General features: G+C 38.5%; 1 protein-coding gene and 1 pseudogene across 3 annotated transcripts; one reads left to right on the plus strand and one right to left on the minus strand.

Annotated features, from left to right (window-relative positions):
• Nucleotides 1-1,341: 1,341 nt before the first annotated feature.
• On the minus strand, nt 1,342-11,460 carry LOC146628057 (ubiquitin-conjugating enzyme E2 Q2-like). Of its 2 annotated transcripts, none has more exons than XM_085357539.1 (13): nt 11,249-11,460; nt 6,480-6,584; nt 6,250-6,372; nt 6,108-6,164; nt 5,860-6,009; nt 5,411-5,495; nt 5,240-5,300; nt 5,053-5,143; nt 4,905-4,963; nt 3,337-3,385; nt 3,165-3,260; nt 2,967-3,033; nt 1,342-1,786 (listed from the first exon to the last, which is right to left on the minus strand). In XM_085357539.1, the coding sequence occupies exons 1-13, from the start codon at nt 11,405-11,407 to the stop codon at nt 1,755-1,757; spliced, it is 1,134 nt and encodes a 377-aa protein (XP_085213665.1). In that variant the 5' UTR covers nt 11,408-11,460; the 3' UTR covers nt 1,342-1,754. The 2 variants fall into 2 exon arrangements, with proteins under 2 accessions (XP_085213665.1, XP_085213664.1); XM_085357538.1 differs by having other exon boundaries at nt 5,860-6,012.
• A 4,341-nt stretch (nt 11,461-15,801) lies between these two features.
• LOC146628058 (UDP-glucuronosyltransferase 2C1 pseudogene) lies at nt 15,802-19,109 on the plus strand (annotated as a pseudogene). The gene is made up of 2 exons (XR_014906331.1): nt 15,802-15,884; nt 17,258-19,109. The product of XR_014906331.1 is annotated as a UDP-glucuronosyltransferase 2C1 pseudogene (transcript).
• Nucleotides 19,110-20,267: the final 1,158 nt, after the last annotated feature.

The raw sequence follows: 20,267 nt of genomic DNA on the forward strand, positions 1-20,267 counted from the left end.
CAGCACTCGCTATGTAAATTGCTTTATTACAAAGTCATGCGACCTGTGTTTTAAAGTTCAGTTCATCAGTGGGCAAGTATGTCAAAACATTACTGAAACTGCGCACTAATTAAACCCAGAAAGTCACCCGCAGCTCAACATGGACATGTACCGATCCCCCTCCTAAGTATTGTTTGTTACCTGAGTTGCCATTCAAATGTACTTTTGCAGACAGTGTTAGCAAATAAACTGCAAAAGAGCCAACAGATTGATAGATACAACGTGTGTCCTGTAATTTGGGGAACAGCAGCACTCTGTGTGTACTACAGGATATTTCAAGGTCAAAGTTCGAATGTACAGTTTTATAATCACACTACTAAATCATCCTTTTCCACAAGCAACACTGAAACACACCTGTGCTATATTGTAATGGCAGAGGAAGCCCTACAGATAATGGACATTTAGCTCCAAGTCATGTCGAGTGACAGGGCGGCAAACTTTAAATGGGCAGGGAGGGGAACGAAAAACAAAACAAAAAACAAACAAACAAAACACTACAACAAATTTATGCGAGGATGATATGACAAGTTTGCTTTAAAATTAAATTAAAAAAAAAAAAAAAAAAAAAATGAACAGAGGAACATCCAAAAAAACCTTAATTTATTTCCTCAATAAAGTCCACTCCAGCAGATATGCTGGATGAAATGACTGCAATCAAATCAAACCCAGCTTTTTAGATCAGCGGCTGACTAGGGGGCTTCTGTACAACGTGCTGTTAACTTTACACACAGATGGCTTCATTGTCAGCATCCAACTAGCCATCAACCTCTACAGCTATTTAAAAAAAAAAAAAAAAAAAAAAAAAAAAAAAAAAAAAAAGCACTTGCAGCCTTTGACATAAATAAGGCAAGAGGACCCAAGAGGGGTTAGAACTTCCAATCTTATGTATCCTCTCACTATAAGATATACAATATGAAAATTCTGATTTATTTCATACCTATCGGCCTTATTTTCTAATTAACTGCAAGTTGACTTGTTCACAACACTGCAGCATTTTGTTTCTGCTTGACCCGATGTTCTTCACACATTATAAAAAGTGCCAAAAAAAACAAAATAAACAAACAAAACAAAAAACAAAAAACAGTGAGTAGGTAATCTCAAATTTAAGATAAGCTTACAAAATATGGAATCGTATCATTTGTTGTCTAGGATACCCAAATAATTTAAAAAAAAAAAAAGCCAAATAATATTTCTAGAACAATGTTTGCATCTATGTACCAGTTAATTTCCAAAAAAGAGAAAAAAAGAAAGAAAAAAAAAAAAAAAAAAAAAAAAAAAAAAAGCAGTTGTGAGGAGGTTCTGCTTCCGTATCAATCTTCCTTTAAAATTCCCACTAAATGAGGGGTAATGGACTGTGAAGCCCGCTTTGTCAAAGCAGCTGAAGAAAAAGCATTTCCCCAAATTTCAAGGGAGAAAAATTTTTTTTTTTTTGTTTTTTTTTGTTTGTTTTCAAAAGACAAATGAGCATATTTAGAAAACAGAACTAGTGATAACCTCACATAATCCTCCTCACTAAAACACTGAGGGGGAGAAGCAAAGTGAGACCGGAATAAAGTCTTTCCTGGAGCGAGGTGACGGGAATACTTGTCAAATGAGCCACGAGATGGTTTCTGTGAGAACGATGATATATTCCCAGTAAGTCAGAGAGGGAAAATATTCCAAAGAAAGCAAGACGACTCAAAGACATGTTCCCGGTGCATAGTGGTAGAAGCTCCTTATCCATCCTCTTTAGGTGGTGTGTACCAACCTGAAGGAACAGAAAGACAAACGCAGTTATTTAAAGAAGCCTTGTTAAAGTGGAATTCATTGACAGTGCATATTGTACACGAACACACAAAAGCCTGATATAAATGCAGTTTCAAACAACTAGAACTGTAACACAGATGTGGTGAAAGAAGAGTGCACAGTTCATCCTGCATGTGGGTCATTGATGTGACCTATTTCTGTGCACCAGCGCATCATTTCTGTTAAATGAATTCGTTTATTTTATAAAACTTAGTTTGAATACATTTGTAGTGCCTTCAAATATGAATTTTTAAAAGTTATCTAAAACCTGTAAATGTCACATGGTCCAACTGTTCGTTTAAATGAACAGAAGACCATCTCTTTAAATGGTAAAATATTTAAAATAAAATACATCTAGGCTGGTACACTTTTCATGGCAGGTGGTATGACCAGTGTATGTCATAAAAAAGTGATATGTTTATACTATTGCTACCAAAAACAAAGGTCAACATTGGTGTCCAAGTAAAACCCTATTTAAACTGGTAATAGTTGTGAAAGTAAGGAGTGCAATCTCAGATCTTTCTTATCTAATAGCTTTTATTATTTAATAGTTTTACTATAGACTCAGCTTTTGTCATGAACTGAATAAATTGTTTTATACAGAAATTTAGGCACAAAATATGATTCAGAGACACAAATTTATAAAACATTCATACATAAATGCGTTCATGCATGAATACCAAATACTACGTCACATCGATGACCCACAAATGACTGCAGTACCCAAAAAAAGGCCATTTTAAACCAAGAGAAACAGGGTGTGTGTATATACATGCAAATGAAACATGCACTTATAACCTTTAAGGAAGTACAGTACAAAAATGCAGTGGTATTTTACATATGTGGAAGTATGCTTAAAGCTAATGGAAATGCCATTAGTAAAAACATAATACTCAAATTGTAATTTGTGTGAAAAAACAGTGGGACTAGTATGGATTTTGTTTGTAAAAAGGTTAATTTTTTTTTTTTTTAAACTTTTGCCTATAAATTTTAATTTCCCAGTAAGAAAAGCTTGCTCATGTTTACATTTATATGAAAGTAGACTGTATACATGCATCAGTGAATGGGGACCATTAGCTAAGGATCATGATGTTCCCATTGTGTGTTTATTGAGTGTCAGTAATTCATAACTCTTTCCTTACCATTCTTTTCATGAATCTGAACCAGGGATTTGTATGACTGTTGTGCTCTGGCAAGATTGTACTGGTTCTGAAAGACAAAAGGCAACATGTCAATACGCAGAAGCAGGATGATCCATTTATTTTACTTGTTTTCATTACTGAAACAAAGTTCATTTGAAAACAAAAGCAAACATCACACCAGTTCATGATATGTGTTACCTTATTGGCTCCAAACTGCACCCTGGCTTTTCCTTTAACCAGAGTTGCATTTATCTGCATAATGACAGATTCTATGGAATAGGCACTGCTCCAGCCCTAACAAACGCAAATAGAAATGAATCAGTTCCTGTTGTTAGTCCTAATTATTATTTTATTTATCCCATTTGCATACCTGTTTTGTGAGAAGTTCCATGCACAATGCTCCTCCCCCTAAAACATAACTGAAAAAAAAAAAAAAAAAAGATTCACAAATGTGTCATTGAGTGAGAGTATTAATCTTTTCAAAAAAAAAAAAAAAAAAAAAAGTATTTTTCTTGCTCTCCAGAATTTTCTTTCTTAATTTGCTAAAATTATCAGAAGCCTTGAAAGTAAGTATAGCACAGTGATGTATGGCAATGGCGTGTGCTTTATAATTCCTTTTAAATTAAATTTTAACTGCTTCACCTCTACTGCCATAAGCATAGATACAGTGAATCTTCACAAGTCATACCATACTTATTTACAACAGGACTTCTCTAGCAGAGGATCTCCTGTTCTATGATAATAGGTTATTTCTACCCTGTACCGAGCACAATGCAACATAAGCCACTGTATCTTTTAAAAAATAAATAAATGAAAAAAAAATCCTAAGCCACTTAATTTCATGTAACATTTGCTTTATTGAACCACTTGACACACACTTTTTTTTATTTTTACTTAACTCTTTAGAGTATTATATATATATATATTATATCATCAAACTCCTTATTAAGCACCTGTAATTCAACTTTTGTTTTAAATTTTTTTATTTCCGACTTCCTTTGTTTTATCCTGTTTAAGTTCGGTCTTCCCATTTTCATCTTCGTAATATTAACTGCCTTCGCTCACTCCACGCCATACTTGTCAATGCTCTTGTCACATCTCGTTTAGATTTTTGTAATTCTCTTCTCTGTGGTCCACCTCAAATCTCTCCATAAATTGCAGTTAGTTCAAAACAAAGCCGCTCGTATTATATTCTGAATTAGATCTACTGAACATAGAACACCTGTTCTTAAACCGCTCCGTTGGTTTCCAGTTCACCTCCGTGTCCATTTCAAGATCCTGCTTCTTACTTTCAAAGCGCTTCTTAACCTTGCTCCCCCATATTTATTTGATCCTTTCCATACGTACTCACCCCCTAGTACACCTTGCTCTTCTTCAGTTTCCCTTCTGTCTGTTCCACCTGCTCGCCTGACTTTCATGGGACTCAGACCCTTTAGTTGTTTTGCCCAGAGACTTCACAGTTCGGAGATGTGGCAGAAGTGCATTCCAAACTCTCTCTCCACTTTTAAATCGCGTCTTAAAACCCATCTATTCAAAATTTCATACCCTTCATCATGATTCCGTCATAGTCCATTTGTACCTTGTTTAGCTTTTATACTTTATTTTTCATTTACCTTATGTTTTATGGGTTTTTTGTACTAATGTAAAGTGACCTTGAGCGTCTTTAAAGGCACGATAAATAAAATGTATTATTATTATTAGTTTTTTTTAAGTTATTTCTTTAAACACCACCTATAAAATGGCTTAAACAATCTTAAGGCTGCAATACAGCAGGAATTTACATATTTGTTTAGTCTAAACAGTGGGGTGTTATTTTTTAATAACAGAAGAAACCATTTGAAGTTGTCAAGCAAATCATAAAGCATATTCTGGGCAGTAACATTCATAAGATGCATATGATGTATGTAATTTGGGCTGGGAACACTACTGCACACTCACCCTCCAGAGAGCACAGGCGAGACAACCCGTACAAAAGGTGGGTCAAAGGGAAAATTATCCTGTTGTAGAGAAGAAGAAAAACTGCCTTAAGACAGCCCTATACTACAAAAAAAATAAATCTGTTGACAATTACTTCCATAGGACTCACTTTATAAGAGAAATTGAGCAAAATGTAATCCACTCCTTCCTTTTCTTTTAAGACCTGCAAGTCACTATGTAATGGACTATCTGGGTCTACCCTGTAACAAACAGCAACAGAAAAGGTCAAATAAAAGCATAATTTTCAAAGTTGGAAATATAAATAGAATAAAAATACACTCAGAATAAGAACTTACGTCCTTAACTTCACATGCCATTCATAAAGGCTGTCATTGACTAGTTCGACTGAATAAATACCTGTGAAATGAGTCACAAACGCACAAAGAGCTTCACTTAAAGCTTCTGGAAAAAAAAACATTAAATACAATGCAAGCCACAAGCATTGAGTAATGGTTCCTTGTATTCACCTGTCTTGTAACTCTGTGACCTGTAGATCTCCCTGAGTTCCTTCATTAGGCGGTCTGAGGCTTGCACTGAGCCAGAGACTGCACCCTGCAACATAAAACAACTGACGGTTAAACAACTGGACAAACAGGAAGCATACCAGAGGTTTTCAGATTTTGCACAATTTTCTTGGACTGCTGCATTTTTGCACTGAGTGTTGGAGGTTGCTGTTAAACTGGTAGGTTGCATGAGAATGTACAACTTCTTCCCTTTATAATTGACAGACTCAATGAGTCTGTCAATTATACCGCGCCGAAAAAAATAAACAAATCATAATTAAAATTATTTTCTAGTAGAAATTCATACAAAAGACTAATTATCTCATCGTGATTGTGCATTCATAATCTCCAAAAGCCAAAAATATTAACTGAGATTAAGGTTTGATTAAAAATGTGACAGATGGAAATCTTACATTCAAGTGATCTTGTCTCTGATTTTTACGGATTTTCTCCAAGATAGCCAGATTTTCTTTTTCTATCCCTTCATCTTCTGACTTTTTTCCATCCACCGGCTCCTCTTCTTTCATTTCGTAATGGTCCAGGTCTTGGTCCAGATCAATATCCTGCTGGCAGAACACATACATTTGTTCAGAAAAGAGAAAAAAAAACCCCAAAGATATTAAACAAATTGACGATCAATCAATGGATCATATTTGGATACCTCTCCCATTTCGTCTTCTTCTTCCTCTTCAGATGTCACGTCACCTGATAACCCGTGCTGTGAAAGGTTGGAAATTGAAAAACAGTGAGTAGCTAAGGTCAACGAAAGACTCTTGAGCTTTACTCTTATTTACTGAGCTTACTTTTCTGTCTTGGGTGATCGGGCCAGCTGGTAGAGGCTGGTCCAGCATTTCTACATCTGGATGTTGTGGCAGGTTGTAAAGACGACAGAGATCACAAATAAGGCGCTTCAACTGCTGTAGAAGCTATAAGAAACATCGAGAAGATCAACTGTCAATAATAATATTAAATTACATTTTCCTAATGTAGCAAAGCATCCTATGTGGAGCAAGAGCCATATTAACCATCTTACCAATGTGCTGCCTTTCCTCACATCTTCTAGGCGCTCCAACACTTCAGCCAGACTGGGATCATCAGAGTCGACAAACCATATTGGTGGCGTTGAGGGATAGGATTCCTGCAACAGCAGCAATAAGAATCATGCTCAAGTGCTGATGGCTTTACAGTCAACAGAATGCACTTGAATTGTACAGAGAAAACCACTGCTTTTAAGAAACAAAAATGTCACCCTGGGTTAGAAATCTGATTAACATAAAGGGTAATAAAGTTCGTTTCAGAGTTACAAGTGACTTCAAACCAAAAGCCTTAGCCCACACAGCCACCCACTGCACAAAATTAGCCTCCTACAAGCTGAAGAGCGAAAGCAACTCGAGCACGAGAGAGAAGTGGTTAAGTGCTCCTTTGACATTTCAATTAGGTCTTAATACAGCTTTTAAAGTCATGAGTAAAAATACAGTTTTCAACTGCTGTGCCTAGCAGCAAACGTATTCAAACAAGCATTTAGACACATATGGTAGTACTATGTAAAGTTTGTAAAGCCCAAGAGAAGAAAATACTGCACACAGAAGAAGAGAGAACCGTGTATATATTAATAAGAGATGTTTTATTTTTGATTAGGTTTTTCAGAAAGTTAAGAAAGATGTTGAGAGAAAACATGCTGTATAAAATATGCAGTAATGACTGTGCAGTATTCATGTTAAAATGACTGCACTGAAGTCTGAGAAAACTTCCCTACTTTTCAACTGATTCAAGATCCCAATTTTTAAAAAAAAAAAAAAAGAAGTTTGTCTCGATTGGTAGTTTTAGTTAAAGTTCAAGACCAATTTTTCTTCTCGTTTTAAAGGTTAATAAATCTGCTGGTTTTCCAGAGTCTGAGTAATCATGCTGATTAACTGAGTCAGAAACATCCCTCAATCATAATGCCTGCTTTCAAACAACAAAGATGGTGATGACCAAAAAGCCAAACTCGTGTTTAAAATAGGATCTGACTGAGTGCCTGATACATGCATGCGCCACAGATGAAAAATATTATAGTATTTACAACCTCCAATCAAACCTGGCATAAGATCTCTCATCCACTGTGGGGAGGAGTTAAACACACGGTGCCACAATGTAAACTACACTGTGTAAACTGGGCATCTAATTGTAACCATGACTTGGATGCTGACGTGAATGCTCTTTACAAGTCAGAAACTGGTGAACTGGTAATTACGATGCCTTTATTATCAGCACAGTGCAGTGTTAGTGTAACTCAATAATATGTGCCTTTCAACTTCTTACTAATCTCCATACTAGAGTTCAGCTGATAAACTGATCTTTTACACAAAATGTCATCAATTTCCGAGTTCCTGCTTCTATTTTACGCCTTCGATAACTAAGTGTCATGAGATTTGGGCTGTTGTTACACATTTTAACATTTATTCTTCTGTCTAACTGAACTCTGACTCTCATTCAAGAAAAATGCTGTAAAGTTTATTTTATACTTGCACACAGTGGCCCCCTTTTTGAAAGCTGGAGTGTGTGGTACATAATGGGCGAGCTAGAGGGTCAGTCTCTGCAGGTATTTAAACAATTTATCAAGGACAGAGTACAATGGCAAGGAATTTTTGGAAAAAGACTGCTGAAACAAGTGGAAAATAAAAGACTTTTTGCAGAGAAGTCTAGAAAAAACACCTTTGTGTTTGTAAGACACTTCCTACTTCCTATAAATCATTGCCTACAACTCCAACAGTCAAGTGTACCCGTATGTGTGACTGTCTAGGATAAAGCCATCTATAATTTCATCCATCTAATTTCAAGCTTATCTAAGGTCAGGTCACAGAAGCTGTAACCCTTAACATTATATTTCAAACATCTTTTTACTCCAGTTACTCCTTGAGGACACCCACTCCATCCCAGTACCCAGGGATAAATAACCTGAGTGTTCTGGTTTTGACCCAGGGTCTCCTCCTAGTTGCCAGTGCCCAGAAAACCTCCAAAGGTAGGTGTTAAGGAGGTATTCTGGCCAGATAACAGAACCATCTCAGTTAGCTCCTTTAAAAGTGAAGCAAGAGGGACTCTACTCTGTGCTCCCACTGGATATCTGACTGTCTTACCCAGTCTATAACACTGAGCTCAGCCACCATATGATGGAAACCGATCAACCCCTTTTATTTGTGACCTTGTTCTCCCAGTCGCAACCCAAAACTCATGACAACAGGAGAGGGCTGGAACTACAGACAGTACAAAAGATGATCCAGGCATCTGATTTGGGTCTGAAAAGTGAAGTCTATTTGTCTAAATCTGTTACGTTCACATGACGGCTCTACGTGTACATGGTAAATAATGTGCACTTGTCTTTAAATAATACCAGCGAGAATAACAGCATCAGTGGGTGCTCTCCTATGTTTCACGAGACAGAACATTTGGTTTATGCTTTGACCCGTCTTCCTCCCTTCATACCAACCATTTGTGGAAGATGGCCACCCCTCCCTGAACCTGGTTCAGCTGGAGGTTTCTTCCTGTTAAAACAAACTTTTTCCTTCCCACTGTCGCCAAACACTTTCTCATAGGAAGTCATACGTTGGGTTTCTCGGTGTATGTATTATTGTAGGGTCTACCTTAAAATATACAGTCCCTTGAGGTGACTGTTGTCGTGATTTGAATTAAATGTCTCTTTGCTTTTCTAATCCTTGGAAGACTTGGTTTAAATATCTTTTAAGTATCAGCCGTGCCAGTTTTTCCAACTATTTTAATCAGATATTTTGTGGCTGTCTGCCAACTTAGATGCTAGCATAACACTGTGAATGTGCTGCTTACGTAGCCTTAAGCTTTATTTGTGCTCACCACATTGGTAGCCGTGTGCACCTACTGTGATGTCATTGCAGTACATCAGACTAGAAATCTTCTCCTGATTGATGGAGGTCACCACTCAGACAAAACCTCTGCATCAATGCTTGCATAGAAGGAGGATGCAAAGGAAACAGTTTTATGTTATTTTCCTTCAAAGTCTCATCTTTCTGAAGCAAACTTAAGTGGTGAAAACTGGGCCCTAGACTGCAGTCTAAAGGGGCAATTATAATTTGTATTGTCACCGTTGCAAACAGTGGTGCCTCAAGCCATGCTTGGTCATTTAGGCTGCTTGTACATCTACATTGGTGGCAAAGCTGGTAGACATGAATGTATGGCTGTGACAACTTGCACCACCTTTTCAATGATATAGCAGTATAGGAGCTCAGTGATTCACAAATTATAGAGAGGGAGATGCCTCCAGTTTTGATTTCTTCTACTCCTAAACCATCACTAATGTGGAGGTTTCTGTCTGAGCAGAGAAGAATGCAGTTCAGGAGAAGAATGAAGCACTGGTATAAATGCTGACCAGTTTGTAGTGACATCGCTGTTTGTGCACAACATGATCAATGCAGTAAACCTAATGGGCTTTGGCATAATCCTAGCTATGTAAAAATAAATAAATTTAAAAAAAAAAAAATCACTCTGTAGCTCTGATGTCTTCGTGGCAATCTGCTTCAAATCATACCCAATGATATCCAACATGACCATGTTCACAGCATGGGGCCACATTTAACTCACAGCTACCCCTCTGAACAGGAAGAATGCAATATACCTGAGTGTAATCTAGTTTTCCTTTAGCATGAGCTGACTCAAAAGGACACAGACAGTGAGGTTTAATCTCAATATGGCAGGGTATTCGGAACGTTTCAACAAGCACTCGCGCGTCCTCAAAATGCGCATAAGTGTAACTCTGTGTGTGCATGCTTTTGCTGAGAGGAGGAGGATGTGGTCAGGTTGTCAGGAAGATTCATCATCTGCTTACCTGAACCAAGCAAAACAAGTGCCAAGCGAAAAGAAAGAACCTCAGTTGTTAATAGATTACACCTACCTTCATCCACATTTTGTGATGGCTGGGAATGTCTGCTTTGCGCAAGTTTGAATTTGATTTTAATCGCTAATGTATTGGAGCGGGCTGTGAAACGCGTATAAATACTAGGCCCCTGTTTCGTTTCTTTTTGGTGGTGGTGGTGGGGGGGGGGCTGCGTTACTAAAAAATATACAGTTCCGCTGACGTTAACAGCTGGTCAAAAAAGCAATATTGTCACGTACATTTCACATGTACATTGCGTCGCTTTCGTCAGGTTTTAGTGTCGAGATAAAGAAGACACTAACGTAACCGCTTTAATGTATGCCAGTAAGTTCGTCAGAGGGATCAGTCTACTTACTGAAAAAGGCAGAAAGGACGACCGAACAGCATTCCATTAAACCGCTTCTATTTCACGTCAATTAAAGCCATGTACGGGACCTCGACGCTATGTCTGTTTAAAAAACACACGTACACAGTAAAATACTGCTTGAAAGCAGCTGGGGTGTAGTGAAAGCCCTCGTATGACCGAACTAAATTAAGTTTAAATTGAACTAGATATAGGCCATAAGTGATAAAGTTAGCCGTTGTACTACTTTCAACAGTAACGCAGTTAATTTGGCAAACAAAAACAAGCTAGCATTAATGTTAGTTTCAGTTAACAAGCTAGCAAAAGCAACCGCAGCGTCGTTACTAATCGACGTTTTATTGTATAATTTTTCAAAGTGAACATAACACTGTTCGTGTGTCGTCCACTTTAATCCACGGGGTTACTCGGATTTTAATGGCCTGACACAGTTTATAAATGAAAGCGAAGACTTTATTCGTAGTTAATTTGTAAACACGGTGCCTTCCGCGGACCGATTTGGTTTCAGTCGATAGTCAGACGCTGGGTTAGCTTGTGCGCAGAGCTGGCCTGGACTCACCGTGATGTTGCAGTGGATGATCAGCAGCTTCTCCCCTGTTACGTTGAATTGGCAACTGAGTTCATCGGGTTTCCAGTCTATTATTCTGAATCGTTCGTGGTTTGGGTCAAAGATTGACTCCAAAAACTTCAGTTCGGCCTTCAGCCCCGAAACCGACATCTTCTACTCATCTCAAACCACCAGGCCGCTGGCAGAGGGGAAGTCGGGGCGGAATGCGATCGCGCAGTCGAATCGGCTGTACGGATCTCGCATATTAGCGTGAGAACAACAACAAAGGGCTGGAGAGTTAGCTTTATATAAACCTGTGTAGCGCACATAGACTCTTAGCAGCGTTTTGACAGCTGTGACACCACATACGTACATAAATATATTTACATTATTTTATATTTATTTTCGCACCACTACAGATGGAGTCATAGTTGTGACTTTTGCTTAAACGAACCATTTAACAGCATGAAAAGGTTCAGTGTTATACAAGATAATTAGTGCCCCCCATCCCCTTGTTTTTTTTTTGTTTTGTTTTGTTGTTGTTGTTTTTGTTTTTAAAAAAAGAGTATTTCCTATATGCTGTTAAACAAAGCAAAGAATCTTAAACACGGACAACCTAGTTTTATTTTGGATGGTTACTACTTCACACATAGAAATAAAATTATTTAGGAAAAAACGAAACTACCATGGTCAAAATTATTAGCTTCCCTATTGCCAACAGTCAGTTGTGTATCCTTTTTGCTGGATAACAGCCTAGAGTCAGTTGTTGTAGTTTTCACCAAGTCCCACAAGCAAATCTTGAGCAATCAATTCTTTTTTGGCAAATCTCTCAAGCTCCTTCAGATGTGATGGTCTTCTGTCTGGCAGGGACTCTGGTCTTCAGTTCACCCCACAGATTTTCAGTGGGATACAATTCAGGGCTTTGTGTGGGCCAGTCAGCAACGTTCACTTTGGTCTTCTGTAGGTAGTTCTTCACCAGGAGCGACCTATGCTCAAGGTCGTTGTTGTGTTGGAAGGTAAAGTGATGACACAGACACAATTTTCCTGTTTAAGGTTTTTTAAAATAAAAATCTTCACACACCATTCTTTCTTAATTATTGCTTCTGCTTTGATAAGATTTCCAGTTCTTGATGCACTGAAGTCTCCCCATAGTATAATACTCCCACCACCGTGTTTACCCTGGGGATGATGTTCTTTGGGTTGTAGGCCTCTCACTTTATTCTGTAAACATAAGCAACATCTCTTTGGCCAAAGAGCTCTAGTTTTAGGCACACTGCCAGTATAATCTTTCTCCAGGTTGTCCTGGGAATACTCCAGTCTAGCATGAAGGTGTCTGTTTTGCAAAAGCAGAGTTTTTCTTGGTCTGAAACCTTGGGGTCTATTCCTGAGCATTGATTTAGTTATTTTCTTCTTTAAGACTACAATTGTCTTCCTTCTCATATCCCAACTAGTGGCAGCAGATGGCTGCCCCTCCCTGAGCCTGGTACTGCTGGAGGTTTCTTCCTGTTAAAAGGGAGTTTTTCCTTCCCACTATCGCCAAAGTGCTTGCTCACAGGGGATCGTTTGACTGTTGGGTTTTTCTGTGTATGTATTATTGTAGGGTCTACTTTACAATATAAAGCACCTTGAGGTGACTGATGTTCTGATTTGGTGCTGTATAAATAAAATTGAATTGAACTGAATTACAATTGCAGGCTCAGCTAAAGTATTTACTAGAATCTTAGCAGTTGGTTTGGGGCCTTTAGACACATGTTTCACCAGTTTTACTTTCGTTTATCTAAATTTATCTAAATCTTTCAAGTTTTGAGCATCACAAAGTTAAAACACATCATCGTACAGCAGTGGTTTGTACCATGGCTAAATAAAACGGTCAGTTTCTCAGGAGAATAATAATATTGACCCTGGTCAATTTTGTTTTTCTGAATTAATACTGTTATTGTGTTCAAACAGAAATAATTTGTGCAGTCTAATGAAAAATAGTATGTTCAGGAAGTGCTATGTTGACAGTCTCTTGCGCTATTAAAAAAAGCACAGGCCAATTTCGACAAAAACTTTAAATTTCATGGGGGGTAATAATTTTGTCCTGATATGCATATACATGTATTGATACTATTTATCAATCAGATGTATAATTAGTCAGTGTATAATACCAGTCAGACATGTAGCTACATCAGCTGTTTGGGAATTGTGAATGTTTGTGGCACAACAGCACATATTAACTGTCACGCAAAGCAAAACTGAATCATGAAAAGACCACAAACTAATTGACATACTCAAGCCTGTGGTCTTATGAGTGTTGCCTGGCTTCTACAAGATAAGATAATATAAGAGAAAAGACGACTACATAGTTTAATGTAGAATAGTTAAATAAAATAACAACAATATGACAAAACAAAGTATAGAAATGCACAAAAGCCAATACTTAAAACATATTGTCAAATGAAGTGGTAAAGATTTTCTGTATCTGTCCTGTGTCAAACAGAGTAAAAGAACCGATTAACAAATTTTGAGCCTATAGTCACTGTGTCAACAGTTTGGCCCATATATTTTTATTTCTTTTGTTTTTGTCGTTATTTATTCCCTCCTTTATTTCCTAAAAAACATGTAAATCTTCAGTGAAAGTAAATATATTTTAGTAAAGTCTTCTAGGTCTTGAATATCATCACACTGTCTTTAAACATGTAGCTAGTGTAACTTATGTGACACCGTTGATAAACCACTACTTATTGTAAATGTTATCTCATTGGCTGATAAGCTGATATCATTTAATATAGCCAATGCTGGATGATAACAATGTTTGGTGTTAATGAAAATAACAATGGTGCACTAGAGGGGCATCAGTGAGACAAATGACAAGACGTGAATGGTTTTACAGGTGGAGGCCAGTGACATTTTTTCCTCCTCATATTTCTAGACTGTTTTTTCACTACTTTTGCATTTAACTATAGGGTCAGGGTCACTACTGGTAGCACAAGGCGATACCTGGACCCTACAGAGGTTTCACAGGTAGTCCCACTCCTCCAGTATGGCATATGTGCCACTGGAGTTTGTTCTGTCTTCCAGCAAAGTCTCAAGAGCATGGAGGAGATTCCGGGAGACAAGCAGTTACACTTGGAGAGCTGGGCACAGCTGTGGAAGGTCCGTAACCCATCAGCCACCAAGGACAGGATAAGGACTGCCAGAGCCCTACAAAATGACTTCCAGCAGCAGGACACTGGTGTGAGTGTCTCTGACCAAGCAATCAGACAGTGACTTCACAAGGGCCTGGCATCCTCAAGTGGGACTGTGCTCACGGCTCAGCACTGTGGAACCAGATTGGAATTTGTCATAGAATTACAGGTCCAGCATTGGCACCCTGCGCTTTTCACAGATGAGAGCAAGTTCACCCTGTGCATATGTGACAGACGCATGTGAAAAAGAATGTTTTGCTGCCTTTAACATTGTTACATTGAAGGCATATAATAACGTAGGGAGGGACAGACCTCTACAGGCTAGCCAACTGCGCTATGGCTGCCATTCACTACTATGCTGGTGGAGTGGGTGCTGGGTTCCTCCTGATGCACAACAATGCTTGGCCTCATGTGGTGAGAGTCTGCAGGCATTTCCTGGAGGAATAAGAAACTGAACCATAGACCGGACCCTACGTTAAAACCTATAGAGCACCTCTGGGACCTTACATTTTGGTCCACCGAGTTGCACGTCAGCCTGTGCAGGATCTAAGTGCTTCCCTGGTCTAGATATGGAAAGAGATCACCCAGGACATCATGTCTTCTCATTAGGAGTGTGCACCAATGATGTCAGACATTCATAGTCAGAATCTATACAAACTACTGAATATCGTTCTGAGTTGCTATAGTGACATGTTAGCATTTCCAGTGAGATGCTCTGCAGCCACTTACAGTTGCTGCTTGTTTATGGGTGTTTCTGCATTCAGTCTTGTATTTAGTAGTGGAAAAACACCCGATTTAAGCTCAAGAGCTTTGATCGGGTGACTGACGTGGTCACTGGAGAATATCCCATTTCTTTGCCTTTGGGAAACTCTTGCAGTTTGCTTTGGGTCATCACCATTATCACTACGAAGCACTGTCCAGTTTGGAGCATTTGGCTATTTTCATTCTGTCATAATGCCGTGTGTGAGCCAGGAAGGATCAGGACCTAAAATACAGAACTCAGAAGCAGGACTAAGTTATAAGTGCATATAAACCAAGTTATTCCATTGATATGAGTTACAGCTGCTTTTTAAACATTCAGAACTTTTACTTCTATACATCTATAAACCATCTCAACATAATATGACTGCATTAATAAGCACATTTCTAACTGATCTCATAGAGATAATCGTTTCTGGTAATTTTAGGCTGTGGAAACACTTTTTTGCATGCACCCATGCAGTTTAATGCTCTGGCCTAGGTAAACAATCAAGCAGTACAGAGTAATGCACTGATTGGACACTAGATGGCAGAAAACATGCATCTGTTCTGTTTACAAGCTAACATGAACTCTGGCAGTAGTAGTTCAAAGCCCAGTACACACACCTTGTATAACACAAATCAGTACACCGTGTAAAAGGTGGATTTAACACAGCACCAAACATTGCATAACCGTGATAGCGAACTTGAACCTGGGGTTCACGGCTCGAAGCATTTGGGTAAGTATTACTATAGCTTAAAATGTAAATATGTTTGGAGAAACATCCCGCACTTTGTGATAAAACACTTTATGATAAAAATGTGAGTCTAACTATTTTAATTTTGGATGATTAAACGTCTATAATTAGATATTATGGAGTGGTACGCCTAGATTGTGATCTTAAAGGCAGATTTAGCTAGCTTTGTTGGATTTGATTTTATTAAACAGTGTGGTCTTTCGCAAGCAAACTGCAGTTGGAGTTGTATTATATATAGGCTGTGGACCAAAATGACGCAGAGCCGGTTTTTCATTAGAACTTAATTCAATTATTACAGTTTAAATTTCTAGAATGTTTTCAATTTTTCCCTCGTGTGGCTATGAAGAGTGAGGCTGGTGCAAGATTTTATTTGTGAAATTGAGCGTGGGTGTGGATAATTACAATTATACTGTTTGATTTGAGTTTTGTGTCTGGATCCCTTTCTTTATTTTTTTAAATCTCTGAGAATTATGAAGACCCAGGCTGGTATAAAAGTTTTTTTTTATTTTTCACTGTAAGGGAGTGGGAATGTGGACTAGCAGTCCAGCGCTGGTTGTGTGGCACATCCCCGCATGGAAGCTGTGGGTCCAGCTGTGGGGAATGACCAGTTAATGCCCAGCTGCACGTGTGAGCTGCACATCCCCAAAGCACAGAGTTTCCCAAACCCTGGCTTGGTCCATAACATGGACATATGTGTCCAGCTTCTCACAGAACACAAAGACTATCAGCAAATATATTCAAAGTATCCAAAGTTAAAATGCCTACATAAAAATTCTTTTAATGTCTAATGTTATAATACTGTTAGTACTGATGCAGTGAGGTATAAGAAGCCCTGTTTTATGAGTTTAAACTGAGCTGCTTTTTAAAAACTGCTTTAAATACAACAAAATATCTTAATCCATAGATTTCTAAGGTTTGGGTGCTCCAACAATAAATAAAAAAGCAAAAACAAAAAAAGACAATACACATATGTTTATTTTTGCCATATTTGCCATGTTTCTTTAGTCTTTTAGAGGACGTTTGAGTTTTATGAAGTACTAAATAATTTGAACTCTTCTGATCTACATAAATTATTTCAGTGAATCCCTGTGAGAAGATTAGTAGAGGAATCCCCACACAGCTCTTAAACATCAGAAACACGACAGGGAGCCCCAATAGGGCACAGCATGCTTCTATAATCTCTGATAGGTAAAAAGAAACTTTGGGTTTCAAATATTGCAATGAAGTAAACACTATTTGTCTCTTTATTGCAGTGGAGTAGACATATATAGTCAAGATATCAAGTGGAAATATCAAATTATACAAAAATGATCAGGCAGTACTGTGTTACCGACTTGTTTTTGTGTATTTTTAAGGTATCTGAGGGACGTCATGAAGATGCTTTATTTACCTTTGATCCTCTTTATGCTACTCTCATTCCAACCACCTGGTTCATTTGGGGGCAAAATTCTGGTGTTCCCACTGGATGGAAGCCATTGGATAAACATGAAAGTGCTCATAGAGGAACTGCATGCCAAAGGTCATGAGATCACTGTCATTCGGCCATCTGATAGCTGGTACATCAGTGAGAAATCTCCACTCTATACCTCTGTCACACTTCCCTACTCTAGTGGATTTGAGGAAAACTTTGAAACATATTTGTTTCAACAGCTGGAAATCCGGCTTCAGGGAAAACCTACGTCCTCTTGGTCCCACATCTGGACTCAAATTCAGATCCGGAATGTGGTTGTAGAACAGTTCACTCAGTTTCACAAAGGGATGAGAGAAACAATCGTTCAGATGTTTGAAGACAAAGAGCTGATGCAGTCTTTACATGCTGCTAAATACGATGTGCTTTTGACTGACCCTGGCATCGGTTGCGGGGCCATGCTGGCACGCCGACTTCAGCTTCCTCTGGTTTTCAATGTAAGATGGACCATTCAAGGCGAGGCTCACTTCCTTATTGCTCCCTCACCTCTGGCATACATTCCTTTTACTGGAACAGAGTTAACAGATAAGATGACCTTCTCTGAGAGAATAAAGAATATGTTGAGTTACATTATTGGCATGTACACATTGTTTCACATGGCAGAAACAAACTACAAACCGGTTGTTATGAAGTACTTTGGGCCTGATGTGGATTACTCAACGTTTTTCCTGGACGCTGATATATGGCTTATGAGAAATGATTTTGTCTTTGAATTCCCACGTCCAACATTGCCAAATATTGTCTACATGGGTGGATTTCAATGTAAACCCTCAAAAGCGCTTCCTGATGACCTGGAGACATTTGTCCAGAGCTCTGGAGACCACGGAGTCATTGTGATGACCCTCGGGACTTTAGTTGCAAAGCTTCCTCAACATGTTACTGAGGAAATTGCTGCAGCCTTTGCCCGACTTCCTCAGAAGGTTATATGGAGGTATATATACGACAAAGGCCAACCAACCTGGGAAACAACACGTTACTAGTTAACTGGCTGCCACAAAATGATCTCTTAGGACATCCCAAAACTAGAGTGTTTGTGACCCATGGAGGCACCAATGGAGTTCAGGAAGCAATTTACCACGGGGTGCCTATAGTTGGACTGCCCTTATTCTTTGATCAGCCCGATAATCTCTTCAGGATCAAAGCAAAAGGAGGAGCTGTGATTGTGGATATCGCTATGCTCAAAAGAGATAGCTTTGCAGAGGCACTGATGACAGCTCTTTACAATTCCACTTACAGGGAAAACATGCAGATGCTCTCCAGGCTGCACAGAGATCAGCCTATGAAACCTCTGGATCAGGCAGTGTTTTGGATAGAATATGTTATAAGACATAAAGGGACCCGTCATCTGCAGACACAGTCGTACAAAATGTCGTGGTTTGTGTACAAGTCTCTTGATGTCATTGCTTTTTTGTTGACCGTCGTTTTGCTTATGATGCTCATTTGTGTGTCATGTCTAAGGCTAGTATGGAGAATGATCTTTTCTGGAAAAAAAGTTAAACGTGAATGATCAGAAAAACAAAAGCGATCCAATCTGAAAAACGTTCTCTGCACCAGCCATGTGCTAATTACCTGAAAGCATTTTACTTTGCCATATTTATCTTGAGAAAATCAAGAGCATAACCCTGAATGTTTCTGATTTCAGTCGAGGTTTTTATTTGTGAAGCTATGATATCTGGTGGTGAAGAATCATTAAAAAAAAAAAAAAAAATCAACCAATCCACACATGGATCAACTCTAGAAGCGAATCACTTTAAAGCTGGGCAAGCCCCACCTTGTTTTTCACCAAATTGTTTTTTGAAAAGTGCTTTGTGAATAAAGATGATTCTAGTATTTTCTATTTAATAATTTCTCTTGTATTTTCATTGTTTCCTGCTTACATTTTTAAAGAATTATGTCAGTGATGTGTACTGCTCTTAAGCCATTTACTGACCAGGCACTAGATGGCAATACAAGACACGCTGCACCTATCTGTCCCGTACTGTTTTCCTGACAGTGAAGTTAAGCTGATTTTTATTTATAATGGCTCAGTCCAGTCCTGCATTAGTAGACGTGCCATTCTGTAACAATTTGTAAGAAATTCAATTTATGTCCTTTTGTGTTTGAAAAATGAAGAAAATGGATTCTGCAGGATTTTAATGAAAGCCCCTGGGCTCAGGAAGTAGAGCAGGTCATCTGCTACAGAAGGTTGGTTGCTCAATCCCTGGCTGCTCCAGTCTGCATGCCAAAGTATCCTTAGGCAAGATACTGAACTCAGAGTTTCACCTGATGCGTTTTTTCAGACAGTGAATGTATGTGAAGGTTAGACAAAAAGCATTTACACATTCAAAAACAAAAACAAAAACAGTTTTTAGGACTATGTGTGTGAATGAGGCTTATATAAACTGCTTTGAGTGTTCAAATAGAGTAGAAAAGCACTCTACCAGTTCATTTACTATTTATTTACTCTGTTTGTCAGATCTGTGGGCTTTATGAAGACATAAATGATTTAAAAACGCTCACAGTCAGCAAACAGATGTAATTGCTTGTCCTGTGTGCATGCTACTGCACATTGGCAACAGACGTCATGTCTTACTTTTTTTGTTTGTGGCTCTCATAGTCAGTGAATTTCCAGGTGGACTCGGGATGAGGGACAGATTCAGTAGCAGTGGGTTAATTACAGTGAAGCAAATTTCAAAGTGACCACTAAAGGAATTGTGAATAGCGTGTCCAGAGGTCTAATATATACAAATCCACAGGGTCTCTTCCTCACAGGGAAAAACACTCTGTCTTGGAAAATCACTCAGAGAAGAGAAAATGGTGAGACATTTATTTTATCCTAGTCTACACTTAAATGAAAGCAGATGTCCTCTTAGCACTGTGAGGTGCAAACTACATCATCAGTTTATCCATCCGTTCTC

Source organism: Diplotaxodon limnothrissa, linkage group LG7, assembly GCF_057381915.1.
Source record: "Diplotaxodon limnothrissa isolate DT_005_m linkage group LG7, D_limnothrissa_male_GT1.1, whole genome shotgun sequence".
NCBI classification, from domain to species: domain Eukaryota; kingdom Metazoa; phylum Chordata; class Actinopteri; order Cichliformes; family Cichlidae; genus Diplotaxodon; species Diplotaxodon limnothrissa.

Coding starts and splice junctions, on each gene's coding strand:
- LOC146628057 (XM_085357538.1), bottom strand. CDS start 11,407: ATGTCGGTTTCGGGGCTGAAGGCCGAACTGAAGTTTTTGGAGTCAATC. Junction 6,013..6,107: donor AAGAAGACGAAATGGGAGAG/GTATCCAAATAT, acceptor GTGTTCTGCCAG/CAGGATATTGATCTGGACCA. Junction 1,787..2,966: donor TCAGATTCATGAAAAGAATG/GTAAGGAAAGAG, acceptor CTGTTCCTTCAG/GTTGGTACACACCACCTAAA.